This window comes from Kogia breviceps, chromosome 16, assembly GCF_026419965.1.
Source record: "Kogia breviceps isolate mKogBre1 chromosome 16, mKogBre1 haplotype 1, whole genome shotgun sequence".
NCBI lineage: Eukaryota > Metazoa > Chordata > Mammalia > Artiodactyla > Physeteridae > Kogia > Kogia breviceps.
The window spans coordinates 51,779,795-51,795,457 of NC_081325.1; the positions used below are offsets into that span (position 1 = coordinate 51,779,795).

At 35.9% G+C, this 15,663-nt stretch overlaps 1 protein-coding gene across 15 annotated transcripts in view; it reads right to left on the reverse strand.

Moving 5' to 3' along the window:
- Nucleotides 1-15,663, reverse strand: part of MYCBP2 (MYC binding protein 2) — a 266,407-nt gene that overhangs the window by 231,522 nt on the left and 19,222 nt on the right. For all 15 annotated transcript variants that reach the window (XM_067016840.1, XM_067016846.1, XM_067016845.1 and 12 more), the window contains exons 2-3: nt 9,519-9,594; nt 391-606 (exon numbers count right to left, since the gene is read on the reverse strand). In XM_067016840.1, the coding sequence (XP_066872941.1) occupies nt 391-606; nt 9,519-9,594 (292 nt within the window). The remainder of the gene's footprint in view (nt 1-390; nt 607-9,518; nt 9,595-15,663) is intronic.

Sequence of the window (15,663 nt, forward strand, 5' to 3'; positions counted from 1 at the left end):
CACTTCCTCTTGTGCCCACCTTAATAGCAGCTCACTGGCTCAGAGTTCCACTTCCACCTGCAATGGCTCAGTGCCCGCAAGCCACCATTTCCCCTCTACTGCTTTTGTACATTTTTAACAGCCCCTGTAACAGACTCCAAGCCACTGAGCTCCCTTCCTGGGCTTTCCAAATACTGCCCACTGAGGTACCCATTATTGACTTCGTTAGCACTCCAATTATAAAGTTGCATAAAGCTTTCCTGCTCTAGCTCAAACCTATTTTTACCCATAGGCTCTGTTATTTTCAGTGTGCAATTTCATTAAAAGCAAAGCATTTTAGCAATGCAAACTACATGTATTAAAGCCCAAACACCTGTAGGTTATGCATCTAAGTAGATCTTAGTGACTTACCTTTGGAAGCTTGATAGGGGGCTCTTTGGATTCCTCCTCTTCATCACTATCTGATTCTCCACTCTGCACAGAGTTCTTAGATGCAGCTGCCAATGATGTTTCCTTTTTCTGCCATTCCAGAACGCAATGGCGTACATTGCAATAAATATTAAATGCCGAAGGATTGCTATGTAGTTTGATATCTGGTATGATTACTGTATTCTCCAAGTTTTCAGACTGAAATACAGGATATAATATTTCAATTTTATATTCCTTTCCATCATCATCAATTCTCATTTTTTTAAAAAATTAAATATTAGACAGGCTAGATGATTTGTAGAAGTCACACAGGTGACACAGCAATAACCAACCTGATAAGGTGCTGGAAAGACACCAGCAAAGAACTCATCAGGACTACCCTTTTACCCCACAACAGAAAAAGAGCCAACAAAGCTTAACTGGTGGATTCAAAGGATATTCATTTGTTGCCTTTCTGAGGGACACCAGATGTACTGCAGAGTCTCAAAGGCCTACTACAAATGTTGAATTACATTTTGATTTCTTTCAAAAGTAGATATAGGGCCTTTAACAGAAATTAGGACTAAAAAAAAAAACAACTAAACCCTTAACTTTAGTCAATTCTAATTTCATTCTCATTCAAATAATGGTAATGCTAAGAAAACTACAGATTATGGGCATATGCTTTCTGAAAGCTCTCTCTTAGCTATCTGTCTTAATAAGTACTACAAATCACATGTTTGGTACTTTAACTGTTAAAACTAAATGCTTGGGACTTCCCTGGTGGTGCAGTGGTTAAGAATCCACCTGCCAAAGCAGGGGACACAGGTTCAATCCCTGGTCCGGGAAGATCCCACATGCCGCAGAGCAATCAAGCCCGTGCACCACAACTACTGAAGCCCACGTGCTCTAGGGCCCACGTGCTGCAACTACTGAAGCCCGCACACCTAGAGCCCATGCTCCACAATAAGAGAAGCCACTGCAATTAGAAGCCGTATACCACAAAGAAGAGTAGCCCCCACTCGCCGCAGCTAGAGAAAGCCCATGCACAGCAACGAAGACCCAACACAGCCAAACAACAACAACAAAAAAAAAACAACTAAATACTCAATTTCTATTTTGGTCCAGCATTTTATTCACCAGACTCCAACCACATTTTTGAGATCAACATTTACGTCATAAATATACAGAACTAGTTTATGATAGTCTACAAATGCAAATTCCAACAATTAGAGCATGTCCAACAAATATCCAAGATAAATAAAATGATACTTTGAGTACCAAGAACATTTAGTCGCAAAATTCTACCCTTCTTCCATAAATAATTAGGAAAAAAAATGGAGAACTTCTTGTTAAATCAAAGTATACTAAAGTTAACTGACATATAACATGTAAATATGTCTTCCAGAGCTATTAAAAACAAACAAATATTAATAACTCAAATCCAACAATATACTCTTAAAAAGATAACACATCATGATCAACTCAAAAACAAGGATGTACAACACTGAAAAAGCAATCCAAAATCCACACCAACAAAAGTAAGAGAAAAAAAAATAAGACACTGTAAACAAACATGGAAGAAGCATTTGACAAAAATCAAATACCCATTCATGACAAAAGCCTAAGTAAATTAGGAACAGAAGAGAATTCCAAAACTGGATTAAGGGTATGTATGGAAAACACACAACTAACATAGTAAAAGATGCCTTCACCCTAGATTGCAAACAAGGGAAAGATATCTACTCTCAGCAATCAGACTCAGCATTGTGCTAGATATGCTATCCAGTGCAGTAACCCAAGAAAAAGAAATACAAGGTATAGTTAGAAAGAAAAAAATTATCTCCTAGAAATCAAATGTGTTTGTTTGTAGGAGACATAAAAAAGAATCTTAAGTCTGCAAAAAAAAGTCACTAGTAATAATGTGTGGATTTAGCAAAGTCACAGGATACCAAATAAATCTATAAAAATGAATAATATATCTATATCCTAGGAGTAAACAATTAAAATACGTAGTTTTAAAACTAGTAGCGGTAGAGTTACAGACTGGGAGAAAATGTTTGCAAACCATGTATCTGACAAATGACTAGCATCCAGCATATATAAAGAATTCTCAAAACTCAGAGAGGAGAAAACAAACAAGCAAGCAGCCCAATTAGGAAATGGGCAAAAGACATGAACAGACATGTCACTGAAGATATACAAAAGGCAGATAAGCACATGAAAAAAGGTTCAATATCATGAGCCATTAGGGAAATACAAATTAAAATAAAATGAGATTAGTACACACCTATCGGAAAGGCTAGAGTAAAAAATAGTGACACCAACAAATACTGGTGAAGATGTGGAGAAACTGGATCTCTCATACACTGCTGATGAGAATGTAAAATGATACAGAGACTAGAAAAAGTACAGCTTTTTCTTAGAAAATTAAACATGTACTTACAGTATAATCCAGCAATTGCACTCTTAGGCATTTATACCAGAGAAATGAAAACTTATGTTCATACAAACACCAGCACATGAACGTTCATAGAAGCTTTATTCAAAATAATCAAAACTGGAAACAACTCAGATGTCATTTAATGAATGAAGGGTTATATCCTTCATGTGGTATATCCATGCCATGGAATGCTTACTCAGCAATAAAAGGTGCAAACTTGGATGAATCTCAGGGAAATTATGCTAAGTGGAAAAGAGGCAATCCCAAAAGGTTACATACTGCATGAGCCCATTTATAGAACATTCTTGAAATGACAAATTACAGAGATGGAGAACAGATTTGTGGTTTGCAGAGGCTAGGGAGAGGGTGAGGTTTGGAAATGTCTTTGTTTATATAAAAGTAGTACAATGGATCCTTCTGATGGAACTGTTCTACACCTTCACTGTAGTAATGGTCACAAATACCCACACATGATAAAACTGCCTAAAACTAAATACACACAAACAAATGAGTGCATGTAAAACTGGTGAAATCTAAATAAGATCTGTAGGTATCAATGTTGATTTCCTAGTAGTGATATTTACTATAGTTATGCTATACCTTACCAATGGGAGAAAATGGGTAAAGGGTACACAGGATCTCTCTGTATGATTTCCTACAACTGCGTTCACATTACAATCTCAAAATCAAAACAAAATTTTTAAATAATAGCATTTATAATAACTTTGAAAATATATAATTATTAGTTAAATTTAATAAAATTATGTACAATCTCTGTTCACTGAAAACCAAAATAATGTTGCTGAGAGAAATTAAAGAAGACAAATAAATGGAGAGAGAGACCATGTTCATCCATGAGAAGATTCCATATCATTAAAATGGCAATTCTTCCCCAAACCTATATTCAGTGAAATCCCAATAAAAGTTCCAGAGGCTTTCTAAAAATGAAAATTTACAAGTTGATTCTAAAATTTATATATAGAAATGTAAAGAACCTAAATTAACTATAGCAATTTTTTTAAAAAAGACCACAGTTAAAGACATATGACCTATTTCAAAACTACTATAATGAAGACAGTACAATACTGGTATAAAGGTAAACATACAGATTAATTAAACAAAATAAATTCCAGAAATAGGCTTAAACAAATATAGTCACCTGATTTTTTACAAAGATGCCAGAATGATTCAATGGGAAAAGATGTCTTTTTAAGAAATGATACTGGATCAACTGAATAGCAACATGTGAAAAAATGAACATCAACCTTTATCTCATACCATACACAAAAACTAACTTGAAATGGATCACAGACCTACACGTAACAGCTAAAACTATAAAATCTGTAGAAGAAAATATAGAAGAAAATCTATGAGACCTTGGGGTAGACAAAGACTTAGAGCACATGAATCATAAAAAAAAAAAAAAAATCAATTCATTAAATTTATAAAACTTAAAAACCTTGCTCTTATAAAGCACTCTACAAAAACAAAAAAGGCAAACAATAGAAGAGGGGAAATTATTTGCAACACAGCTGACAAAGGACTTTGATCTAAAATGTATAAAGTAACTCTGAGAATTCAATAACAAGACAATTGTAAAAAGGGGAGATGAGTTGAAGAGATTTCACAATAAAAAGACATAATTGGTGAAAGGCACATCACATGATGATTATGATGCTCACAACATTAGTCATGAGAGAAAAGCACAGTAAAACATCAGCGAGATACCCCTAAATACTTAAGAGAATAACTAAAATTTTGTGTAACACTCTTACAGAGTGAAAAACAATGATATCTTTTCAGGAGTATTTTTTTTTCCTAGCATACAAACTTTGACCATAATTATTCCCTAGGAAATAATTTTAACTGCTTTAAAATCATTCATTTCATCTATGATTCTAAATGCCCCTTTCTTTTACAAAAGAATAAAATGTATTAAAAAAAATAAAAGAATGACTAGGAAATAATTTTAACTACTTTAAAATCATTCATTTTCATCTATGATTCTAAATGCCCCTTTCTTTTACAAAAAAATAAAATTAATGTATTAAAAAAAACAAAAGAATGACTAAAATTTGAAAAGCTAACAATATCATGTATTTGCAAAGATGTGAAGCAACTGGACTTCTCATACACTACTGGTGGAACAGTAAAATGGAATAATCACTTTGGAAACAGTTTTCAGTTTCTCAAAAAGCTAAACATTCATCTACTATGCCACCTGTGAAGAAGAGTTAACACTGAGTTAACACTGCTTACTCCTTGTATTTCTCCAAGGGAACCATCACTGCCCCCTGGCCAGTACTTAGGAATGTGGTCTTTAGAGTTTCCTTTATATTAGGTATTGATGATTTTGTTACCTACTCCTAGAGCAATCATACCCACTGGCTTCTCCGACTGCTTTGCAGAAACATCATGACTGACGATGTGAACCCAAGTTTCACTTGCTATGGCTGGCTGCATATCAGGATGTGTCTATGTGACCAGATCCCCATAAAAGTCTCAGATCCTAAGACTCAAACGGATTTCACTGGACAGAAACATTCCACACATATTCCTGCAGTTCACCACCAGAGAGAAAGCATGTCCTGTGTGCTCACACAAGGAAGGACCAGGAGGCCTAGGCCATTACTCCCTAACCACCAACACATTTATTTTTCCTGCTGTTTTCTCTGTACTTTTTGTTGTAATAAATCTTAGCCATTAGTATAAATTGCTTTCGAGTCTTATGAGTCCTTCTGCCAAATCATCGAAGAAAACATCACTTAATCATCCCACTCCTAGGTATTTACCCTCCCCCCAAAACAAAAACTTATACCCACACAAAGACTAGTACACAAATTGTTTATAGCAGTTTTATTTGCAACGGACAGAAACTGGAAACAAGACCAAAATGTCCATCAACAGATGAATAGATTAACAAATTGAGAAATAGCCAAACAATGGGATACTAATCAGAAAAAAAAAGGGTAAAGACTATTAATATATACATCTACATCAACACAACTCAAAATCATTATGCTGAGGGAAAGAAGCCAGATACAAGAATACACCCAGTATGATCTCATTTATATGGAATTCTAGAAAATGAAAAATAGTCTATAATTACAGAAAGTATACCTGTAGTTGTATACAGCTAGGGCTGTAAGGAGGGATGGAATGCAGCAGAGGATGAGGAAAGCCTTGGGGATGATGGAAAATTTCTAAACCTTGATTGTATCTTTCAAAACTCACTGAATTGTACACTTTATATCCCTGTCTCAGGTTCTACTATTAAGGAACCTGATCTAAGATAGATACATTTGGTAGCAGGATGTTGAGGAGGCTTCCTGTGTAATGGATTTGACCTCTCTTATAAGGAAGTGAAGTCATTTGCTGGAAAGCAGAATTTATCAGAAGTTTGAGGAGAGTGGCAAAGGTCTGAAATAGCCACAGGAAAAATGGAAGAACTATCTGACCAGAAAAAAACAAGAAGACAGTCTGGCTATGGATGGTCCATTTGATACTGGTAATCATGAAACTGTACTGGTATCAATAAACTCTTGTTTAACTCCTTTTGGCAGTACATGGCACTCACCTGCAGAGAAAGAGGGAAAGATGGCTGTATTTGTACAGGACTGAGTTTTGTCAGATAAATCCAACAAATGTACATAAGGGAAAGGAAGATGTAGTAGGCAGAATAATGGCCTCCAAAAATATCTACCCTCTAATGCCTAGAACCTGAGAATATGTCACCTTACATGGCAAAAGGGAGCCTGCAGATATGATTAAATTAAGAATTCTGAGATGGGGGATTATTATGGATTATCTAGGTAGGCCCAAAGTAATCCCAAGGGTCCTTATAAATGGGAGAGGGTGGCAAGATGGAAGGAAGCACAACCCAAGGAATGCAGGGAGGCTCTAGAAGCCGGACAAGGCAAGGCAATGAATTCTCTTCTAGAGCCTCTAGGAAGAATATAGCCTTGCTGACACTTTGATTTTAGCCTCGTGAGATCCATTTTAGACTTCAGACTTCCAGAACCATAAGATAATTTGTATTGTTTTAAGCCATAAAGTCTGTGTAATTTGTTACAGCAGCCATAAAGAACTAATACAGGAGATTAAGCAAGAATTTCTCTAAAATTACTGTAGTATCTATACTGGATAAAAAGGAAAGTAAATGAAGGAGATGGCTAATGGAGAAATAGAGGGGTCAATGACAGCAATAAAGAAGGGGATGGAAGAAGTATAGCTAAATGGCATTTGTGTGTGTGTGTGTGTGTGTGTGTGTGTGTGTGTGTGTTTTACGGTACGCGGGCCTCTCACTGTTGTGGCCTCTCCCGTTGTGGAGCACAGGCTCCAGACATACAGGCTCAATGGCCATGGCTCACGGGCCCATCCGCTCCGCCGCATGTGGGATCCTCCCGGACCGGGGCACGAACCCGTGTTCCCTGAATCAGCAGGCGGATTCTCAACCACTGCGCCACCAGGGAAGCCCGCTAAATGGCATTTTAAAAATAACTTTTATAAAAAGAGAGTGGATAAAAAATACTCCAAAAACAGTAATAGAGGGCAAAGAGACTAACACCACCATTTTATGAGCAGTAAATGTTTCTTACTCATCTTTGCATCCCAAATACCAAGCACAAGGCCTGCACAGAGTCAGTGTGCAATTAAAGTCTGAGGTATAAATGAAGTTTTTTTATATCAGTCTTATCACAAGCTGCTCCTAAAAAAGCAGGTATAAAACCTGAAGGCCAACAGAAGAAAGGTGAAGGGAGCAAAGCTAGTTAGAGACAGAACTGAAGTGGAAGAAAGAGCTTGACTTCCCATATCTTCCTGGATATCACATGCCACCACTTTTAGGAAAATCAACAAATGAAACCTTAAAGAGGACTTTAAAAGATTTTCAATATTCCCATATTCCAACTCTGCACACAGCACCAAAAAGTGGAAAAGGGGTAGAAGTTGTAAATCTGAATGACTATTTACTTGTTAAAGGTTTTCATGGATTAAGTATAGTAAGAATGCTTTCCACTTCCCTCTTCTGTCCCCAAAACAGTAGTATGACGTGATACAGTGAACATATATTATTTATCTGCCCACCCAGCAACATTTCCCGTAGGGCAACCACCCCTCCCATTCCACACAGCCTGCTAATCAGGGTGCTCACCTATAGTCCATCACAAGGTTACAAACATAACTCAGTCTAACCAATCAAAGTACCCCATCTTCCAGGTCAAAGTGAATGATGCAGGTCAATCAAAAACCCTATCCAAGATTTTCCGCCACAACTAGTAGAAGAAATCGCCTTTTGCTTAAAGAAAATAAAGCTGGAGCTGCCAGCAGCCTTAGTCCTCAGCCACAGGCAATAAACCCACACTCAGAGAAAAAGAGAAGCAAGAAGATTTGATGACATCATTATAATCCCTGGGTCCAACTGATCAATTCCATCCCTTATCCTTCTATTTTTGGTTCACTACTTTAAAGTAGATTTCTCTCAGTTACCAGAGCAAAAATATTCATTAAAAAGTGCTGGAAACAATTGTCTCTAGAACTTAAATATGATATGCAACCCAAGCTAAATGACTGTTTCTATAACCAAAAGTGGAGCTCTTTGGAAATCACAAGTATGATCACTCTCTTCCTCCTGTCTAAGCTTCATTAGAAAAGAGATTCTTTTACAAAGAGCGGTATCTGGTCCCTGAAAATGTTTAAGAAAAAACTACATGGATTTTATAGAGAAGATATCTGCATTGGGTAGAAGAACAGATCCTTGATCTCTAAGGTACCACCTAATTCAAATATTCTCTATTGCCTTTTTTTGTACAGCCACCAACAGTCTAAAGAAGCTCAGAACAGTCAAAAGTCCATAGACGCACCAAGATACTCTCTAGTTCATAATGTATGCATAAGTAGGAGACAAACCCAAATCCAAGTCCCAACTCACAAGCCAATTTTATTCAGTTTCCAGTACATGTAGTCAGAGTGAAAAAAGAGAAGAGAAATAGATATCTTCCCCCAAAGGACTGATCAAAGAAAACAAGAATAAATAATAAATAATTTTCAGCACCCAGATAATAACTTCCAGGTTGCTGGTCAAAAAAATGCCAAAAAGGGCTTCCCTGGTGGCACAGTGGTTGAGAGTCCGCCTGCCGATGCAGGGGACACGGGTTCGTGTCCCGGTCCGGGAAGATCTCACATGCCCGGAGTGGCTGGGCCCATGAGCCATGGCTGCTGAGCCTGTGCGTCCGGAGCCTGTGCTCCGCAACGGGAGAGGCCACAGCAGTGAGAGGCCAGCATACCGCCAAAAAAAAAAAAAAAAAAGCTAAAAAGATGAAACTAAACAGTGTGACCAAATAAGAAGGGGTTTTTAAAAACTACTTTAGCACACAGAAATAAAATGGTTTGCTAATTATACTCATACCTTATTTTTTTATTGAGGTATAGTTGATGTACAATATTATACAAGTTTCAGGTGTACAACACAGTGATTCACAATTTTTAAAGGTTATATTCCACTTATAGTTATAAAATATTGGCTATATTCCCTATATTGTACTATATACCCTTGCAGCTTGTTTATTTTATACATAGTAGTTTATACCTCTTAACTCTTACCAAAATTAAAATTACCTTTTTAATTTTAGCATTTTTATCCAAATTAATTAAAAAGTCCTTATTCCCTATAAATTGCTAACAGTTTTACCTTGCTTCTTGTCTTCACTTTTGATTTGCTCTTCTGTTTTCTTTTCAACTTCTTCTTATTTAAAATTTTCTTATTCCTAAAAATGTAAAAAAAAAAGTAGAATAAAAGAATTATGGAAGTTCATATTTTAGAACATATAAAGCTATTAAAAATAGGTACTTCCAAAATAGATGAATAATTCTTGTATAAACTTTCTATGAAACAATATACTCTAGATGTATGTATAAGATACTAACATACAATATAGCTATTGACATGACAGCAAAATACTGGATAGCTAAGAAATACACATTAAATTATTTTATAAATGTGAATTCTGCAAATACTTTTATAAAATTTAAAAATTGTAAAAAGCCATCAAATGAAATTTTTAAAACTTTATTCAACAGTGGGGCTGCTAATAATGGTATTTATGTTCCCTTCCCAGAAAAATCTGCTCTTTGCAGTAGTGGGGGCTACAGTGCAAAAAGGGTCAGGAGTCCATTTTTACTAAATTACTACAGGAAAACCCCAACTCATACACTTCTCATATCCAGCAGCCAGTTTTTCATAACATCACAGCCCTAAGACCAAATTATTCTTTAAGCAAAAGGAAGCCCCTGAATGACTTCGAGAAAAGAAATTTTTAATGTGGCAAAGAATATGAATTAATGGAAGAAACGCAAATCGCAGAAAATGTATTTTCATCATTTAATATTTTTTTACATCTACCATGCTGAAGTGCACACTGCTAGGTACTAAAGACATAAGATGAAAAGGACAGTTCTTTTCCTCAAGGAGCTCAGAGACCTGAATGAAAAGCATAGTTTAATGATCCAGCAAAAGGATGCTACTGCTGTATCAAAGACAAAAGGTGAAGAGGAGGCGGAAGAAGAGGAAAAGGGAAGGAGATGAGGAGGAGAAGGGAGAGACTCTAGATGCTACAGAGGTCAGGTCCTTAACACTTGGTAACTAATGTAGTAGAAGCTGTGACGAAATAAAAAAGTCGTAAGGCTAGGTCACTTGGAGGTAGGGATGTCATTCAGAAAACAGGGAAGTCAAGGGGAAGAATTAGTTTGCAAAAGGAAAACATGAGTTCGATTTTGAAAATGTTTGACTTCAAGACACTAAACTGTCAACAAAATACACATGAACAAGCATATGAAATATTTATCCTTGATACTACCTTCAGCTTCATACTTTAAACTAAAAAAAAAAATCACAAAATCTTATCAATTATATCTTGTAAACAGTTCTTGAATCTATCTACATCACCTCTACTGCTGATATGCTAACAATGTAAGTAACCCCTACCTCCTGCCTCGACCACTGCGAAAGCTTCATAAAAAAGCTTCATTTCTGCACATCCAGGTCTGCCCCTCTTCAATCTATTTTTCATATAAGCACTCAAGTCAACTTTTTAAAAAACAAATGAATAGGTAATTCTCCCACTACAAACTCTATTAATATATTCTCAATTCTCTTAGATAAAGACCAAAAGCACTGACGTGGTTTAAAAGATCCTCTACCAAGATCTGACCTCCACCAGTCTCTCCCACCTAGTTTTGCATCCTTCTCCAACTTGTTCATCACATTCCAGCCACAAGGACTATTCGTTCAGTTGTTTGAACCTGCTAATAGGCTCCTTAGCAGCTTTCGCTTAGGGGCTTTTTCTCCCTCTTCCTGGAATTCTATCTCACATCTCTTGCTAACCCCTATTCATCTTTGAGGTCCCAGTTTAAGTGTCACTTACTCAGGAATGTCCCAGACTAGGCTAGTTTCCCTAACATCTGTTCTCATTTCATCTTATACTTGTGTCTCATTGTGTAACCTACAACTGTATGTTTGGAATTACTTGTTTAATGCATCACTCTCACCAAGCTGTAAGCTCCAACAGTGCAGAGGCCACATCATTCTTGTTCACTGCTCCAGCCTCTGTGCTCAGAAAAGTACCTGAAACAAAGTACTCAACAGTACTTTGAGAGATAGAGAAAATGGGAGGAAGGAGAGAAGACAGGGAGAAGAGAAGGAAGTTCAGAGCTATAGCTACCAGCCTTACTTAGAGAGGAAAATAAGCAGAGGGCCAAGGATGGACCCATAGATACATCAATACATTTAAAGGATATGTAGCCAGAAATGTCCATTAAGCAATTATCCATGGGAGTATTTTACTCAGATTTTGGTGCAAAGGAGGTAATGAAAATCATGTATGTAGATGGGATTTCCCCAAGATAGCATACTACAAAAGAAAAGAGAAAGAAAGCAACAGTATCAAATGCTACACATGAACAGATATACCTCCTCACACAATCTATTCAACTATGAGCAAAAAATATTTATTTCAACTTTTTCCCTTTCAGCACCTGCATCAGTACCTGACACAACATGGATGTTCAAGAAATATCAGGTGAATAAACAAGTTGATGAAAAGCAATGAGTATTTTCATGTGTGGTTTAGGAAACCAACTTTCCTTTATACTAAAGTTTACTTAAGTGAAATCAGTTATTTGAGCAAAATGAATATGTAAATGCTAAAAGGTTAGCCCTTTCTATACAATTTAGAAAAGCAAGAAGGTTCATTCAAAACCAATCTTCAGAGAAACAGAATATATAAATATAAATTAAGATGAATTTCTTGAGCCTACTTATCACGGACTTAAATTTTCCAAAGCATATACCAATACTTTTGTCTGTTTTGTTTAACAGACCTTCTTAAAGTTCAAATGACTTTATACATATTCCTAAAATATTTCTTTTTATGCATTTGGCATTTAATTACTTTAATTAAAATTAATTTAATTTGGCACAATTTTAATGAAACTGAACCCACCAAATCCTGCATACAAATTAGCTGAAAAATCAGCTTTCCCCAAATCCCCACAAATTGATTTTACTGTGTTTTTTGTTAATTTGGCTTGTTTTAGAAGTAGAGAGTTATCCAAAAGAGCTAGTAATAAGCTAAAAATTATAAGTAGAAAATCTGTATTCAACATTAGAAAATAAAAATGCTATTTTTTAGTAATATAACATCCCACTATATGACTGCATTTCAGAACTAAGCTTAAATAAACTTTTCATGGTATCTGAGGATGGAGAGATAAAAGAAAAACTCTAGAAACAAGTCTTACACATTAACATTTCACCGTGGAATTTCTGATGATTTAGGACTTTAAATCCTAAATCAATAGGAGCTTAATGAAGAATGTCTGGAATTGGTCCTATAAGATTTTTAGCCTTCTCATAAAAAAAACCTCATACCCATGAGATTTGAAAGAATTATGCGTGGTAATGACAGGCAAAGGTTATTAACATGCTCTAAATATTTATTTTAAAATATTTACTTTAAAAATTCCAAAGAAGATTGGGCTTCCCTGGTGGCGCAGTCGTTGAGAGTCCGCCTGCCGATGCAGGGGACACGGTTTCATGCCCCGGTCCGGGAAGATCCCACATGCCGAGGAGCGGCTAGGCCGGTGAGCCATGGCCGCTGAGCCTGTGCGTCCGGAGCCTGTGCCCCGCAACAGGGGAGGCCACAACAGTGAGAGGCCCGCGTATCGCAAAAATAAATAAAATAAATTCCAAAGAAGAAATTCTCTTAATAGCTACCACTGTTTAGTAAAACCTAATACTTCTGCAATAAGAACAAATGAATTTTGCAAGTTGTTCTGTGATATAGATCATTAGTTTCTATATCAACTTATTACTGAATCTATTTTCTAACAAAACAAAAATTAGCCATAATTTAATTTAAAACTTCTCTGACTCTGTTTCTTCATTTGCAAAATAAAGAGATACTCTGAGGTCCCTTCCAACTCTAAAATGCTAGTATTTAAATAACTCAAAATTCAAAGAACTTACAGAATAAGAGGGTTTCAGTCTTTTGTTCAATTTCCCTTAGAAATGAGAAATGAAAAATTCCTGAGTCTATGATCTAAGACAGGAATAGGCAAATGTATTTCTGTAAAGGGACAGATAATAGATATTTTATACTTTGTATGCCATAAGATCTCTGTTGCAATTACTCATCTGTTAGCATGAAAGCAGCCAGAGACAACACAAAAACAGATGAATGTGGCTGTATTACAAACCGATTGTAATTTCTGGATATTGAAATTTGAATTTCATACAATTTTCATGTGTCACAAAATATTTTTCTCCTTTTATTTATTTATATAGCTATTTATGTATGTATATTTATGTATGTATGTATGTATTTTAAAAATGTAAGAACCATTCTTAGTTCACAGGCCATACAAAAAAAGGAACTGAGTCGGATTTGGTCTGTGGACCATCGTTTGTTGACCCTTGGCCTAAAGTACATTTTGATAAACAGGCTCATATCAGAAGGAAAAAAATATTAGTATGCAACACAGATAAAAATATTCATAATATCACTATGCTTATATCAATAAGCAACATTAAAATTATCTACCTTTCTTTCTACAAAGATAAACTCCTGACTTTCACTTTTATTTTACTAAAGTAAGATACCAGATAGGAGCAAGCCACTGTTTTTCCTTCAAAAACTAGACTAATATAGAAAGGTCTGGAAGCAACTGAGGACTGGATGAAGTAAAAATCCAGAGATGGAAGAGCACTTTCAAGGTGAGCTGAGATCACTGGCATTTTCTTGCATGAGGGCATTTGCAGAGTTTGGGTACAAGTGAGGATTGAGCTCACTAAAGGAAACCAAAAACTTGGGTGCTTTATAGATGTCTGCATGGGCTGGAATGACAGATTGGAATCTAGAAAAGCTCTGAATATGTGGCCAGGACATCTAATAGTACATCTGCTTAGTGATGGGGCACTGAAGAAAGATAGGGAGGCTGGGCCAAAAGGGTAGGGTTGATTTCCCATAGTTGCCCAGTTTTAGAATACAGAATCTCAGTAGATGGAGGAATCGACTTTATCTCTGATTTGGACTGAGGTAGCCAACACCTCACGCTATCTGTCTAACACAATAAAGAACAAACCTTTCTGGAAGAAAATATCATCTGAAATAAATTAACTGTTCTTTTACACATAATGTTAGGCATAAAATAAACATATTAAAAGACATCCAAAGAAGCAAAATAATGTGATAGATAATCAACAGAAAACCAGACAATCAGAGAGACTCAAGATAACCCAGACACTGACATTAGGAGGCAAGGACCTGACATAGATGCAGAGTTGAACAAAATGGATGAAATGATGTAATTTTCAATAAAAAAAAATTTTTTTAAAGCCAGGTGTATTTCGTGGAACAGAAAAATCAATATCTGAAATTAAGAACTTGTCAGAAGACTCTAAGAGCAGAATAGACCACAGGAAAACAGAATTCAATGACTTGCAGACAGGCCAAGAAAAAATATCCAAACTCCCCCACCGAGAAAATAATGTGATAAACAAAAAAGAGAGTATGAAACATGCAGGACACAGTCAAATTGTCTCATATCCATGTAATTGTAATCTCAGAAAGAGAGAGAAAATGAGAATGGAACAAAAGCAACAGGTGAGGAAATAATTGATGATAATTTTACAAAACTATGGAAATAAGTCAACCCAGAGATTCAAGAAGTTCAGGGAACTCTCAAGCAGGAAAATGCAAAGAAAACCACACCTAGGAACACCAAATGCTTGGCACAGTCAAATTGCTGAAACAAAGGATAGAAAGAAAATTTTAAAAGCAGCAAGAGAAGAAAAGATACATTTGAAGAAACAATAAGATTGATACGTTCCATTCTTTGTGTTGAAAGTGCTGAGGGGTGGAGAATAGGGGGGATTAGCAACCTACAATTATATATATCTATCAAATATATCATTTAAAAATGAAGACAGGGCCTTCCTTGGTGGTCCAGTGGTTAAGATTTTGCCTTCCAATGCAGGGGGTGAGGGTTTGATCCCTGGTTGGGGAGCTAAGATCCCACATGCCTCGCAGCCAAAAAACCAAAACGTAAAAACAGAAGCAATATTGTAACAAATTCAATAAAGACTTTAAAAATGGTCCAAATCAAAAAAAAATTTTTTAATGAAGACAAAAATAGAGATAATTTTAGATCCACAAAAGTTGACACAATTCCTTGTCAATATACCAACACTACAAGAAATACCAAAGAAAGGTCTTCCTTTAAAAATTGCTATGTCAAAATTTTAAATGAAAGGACACAGACTAAAAGTAAAAGGATTG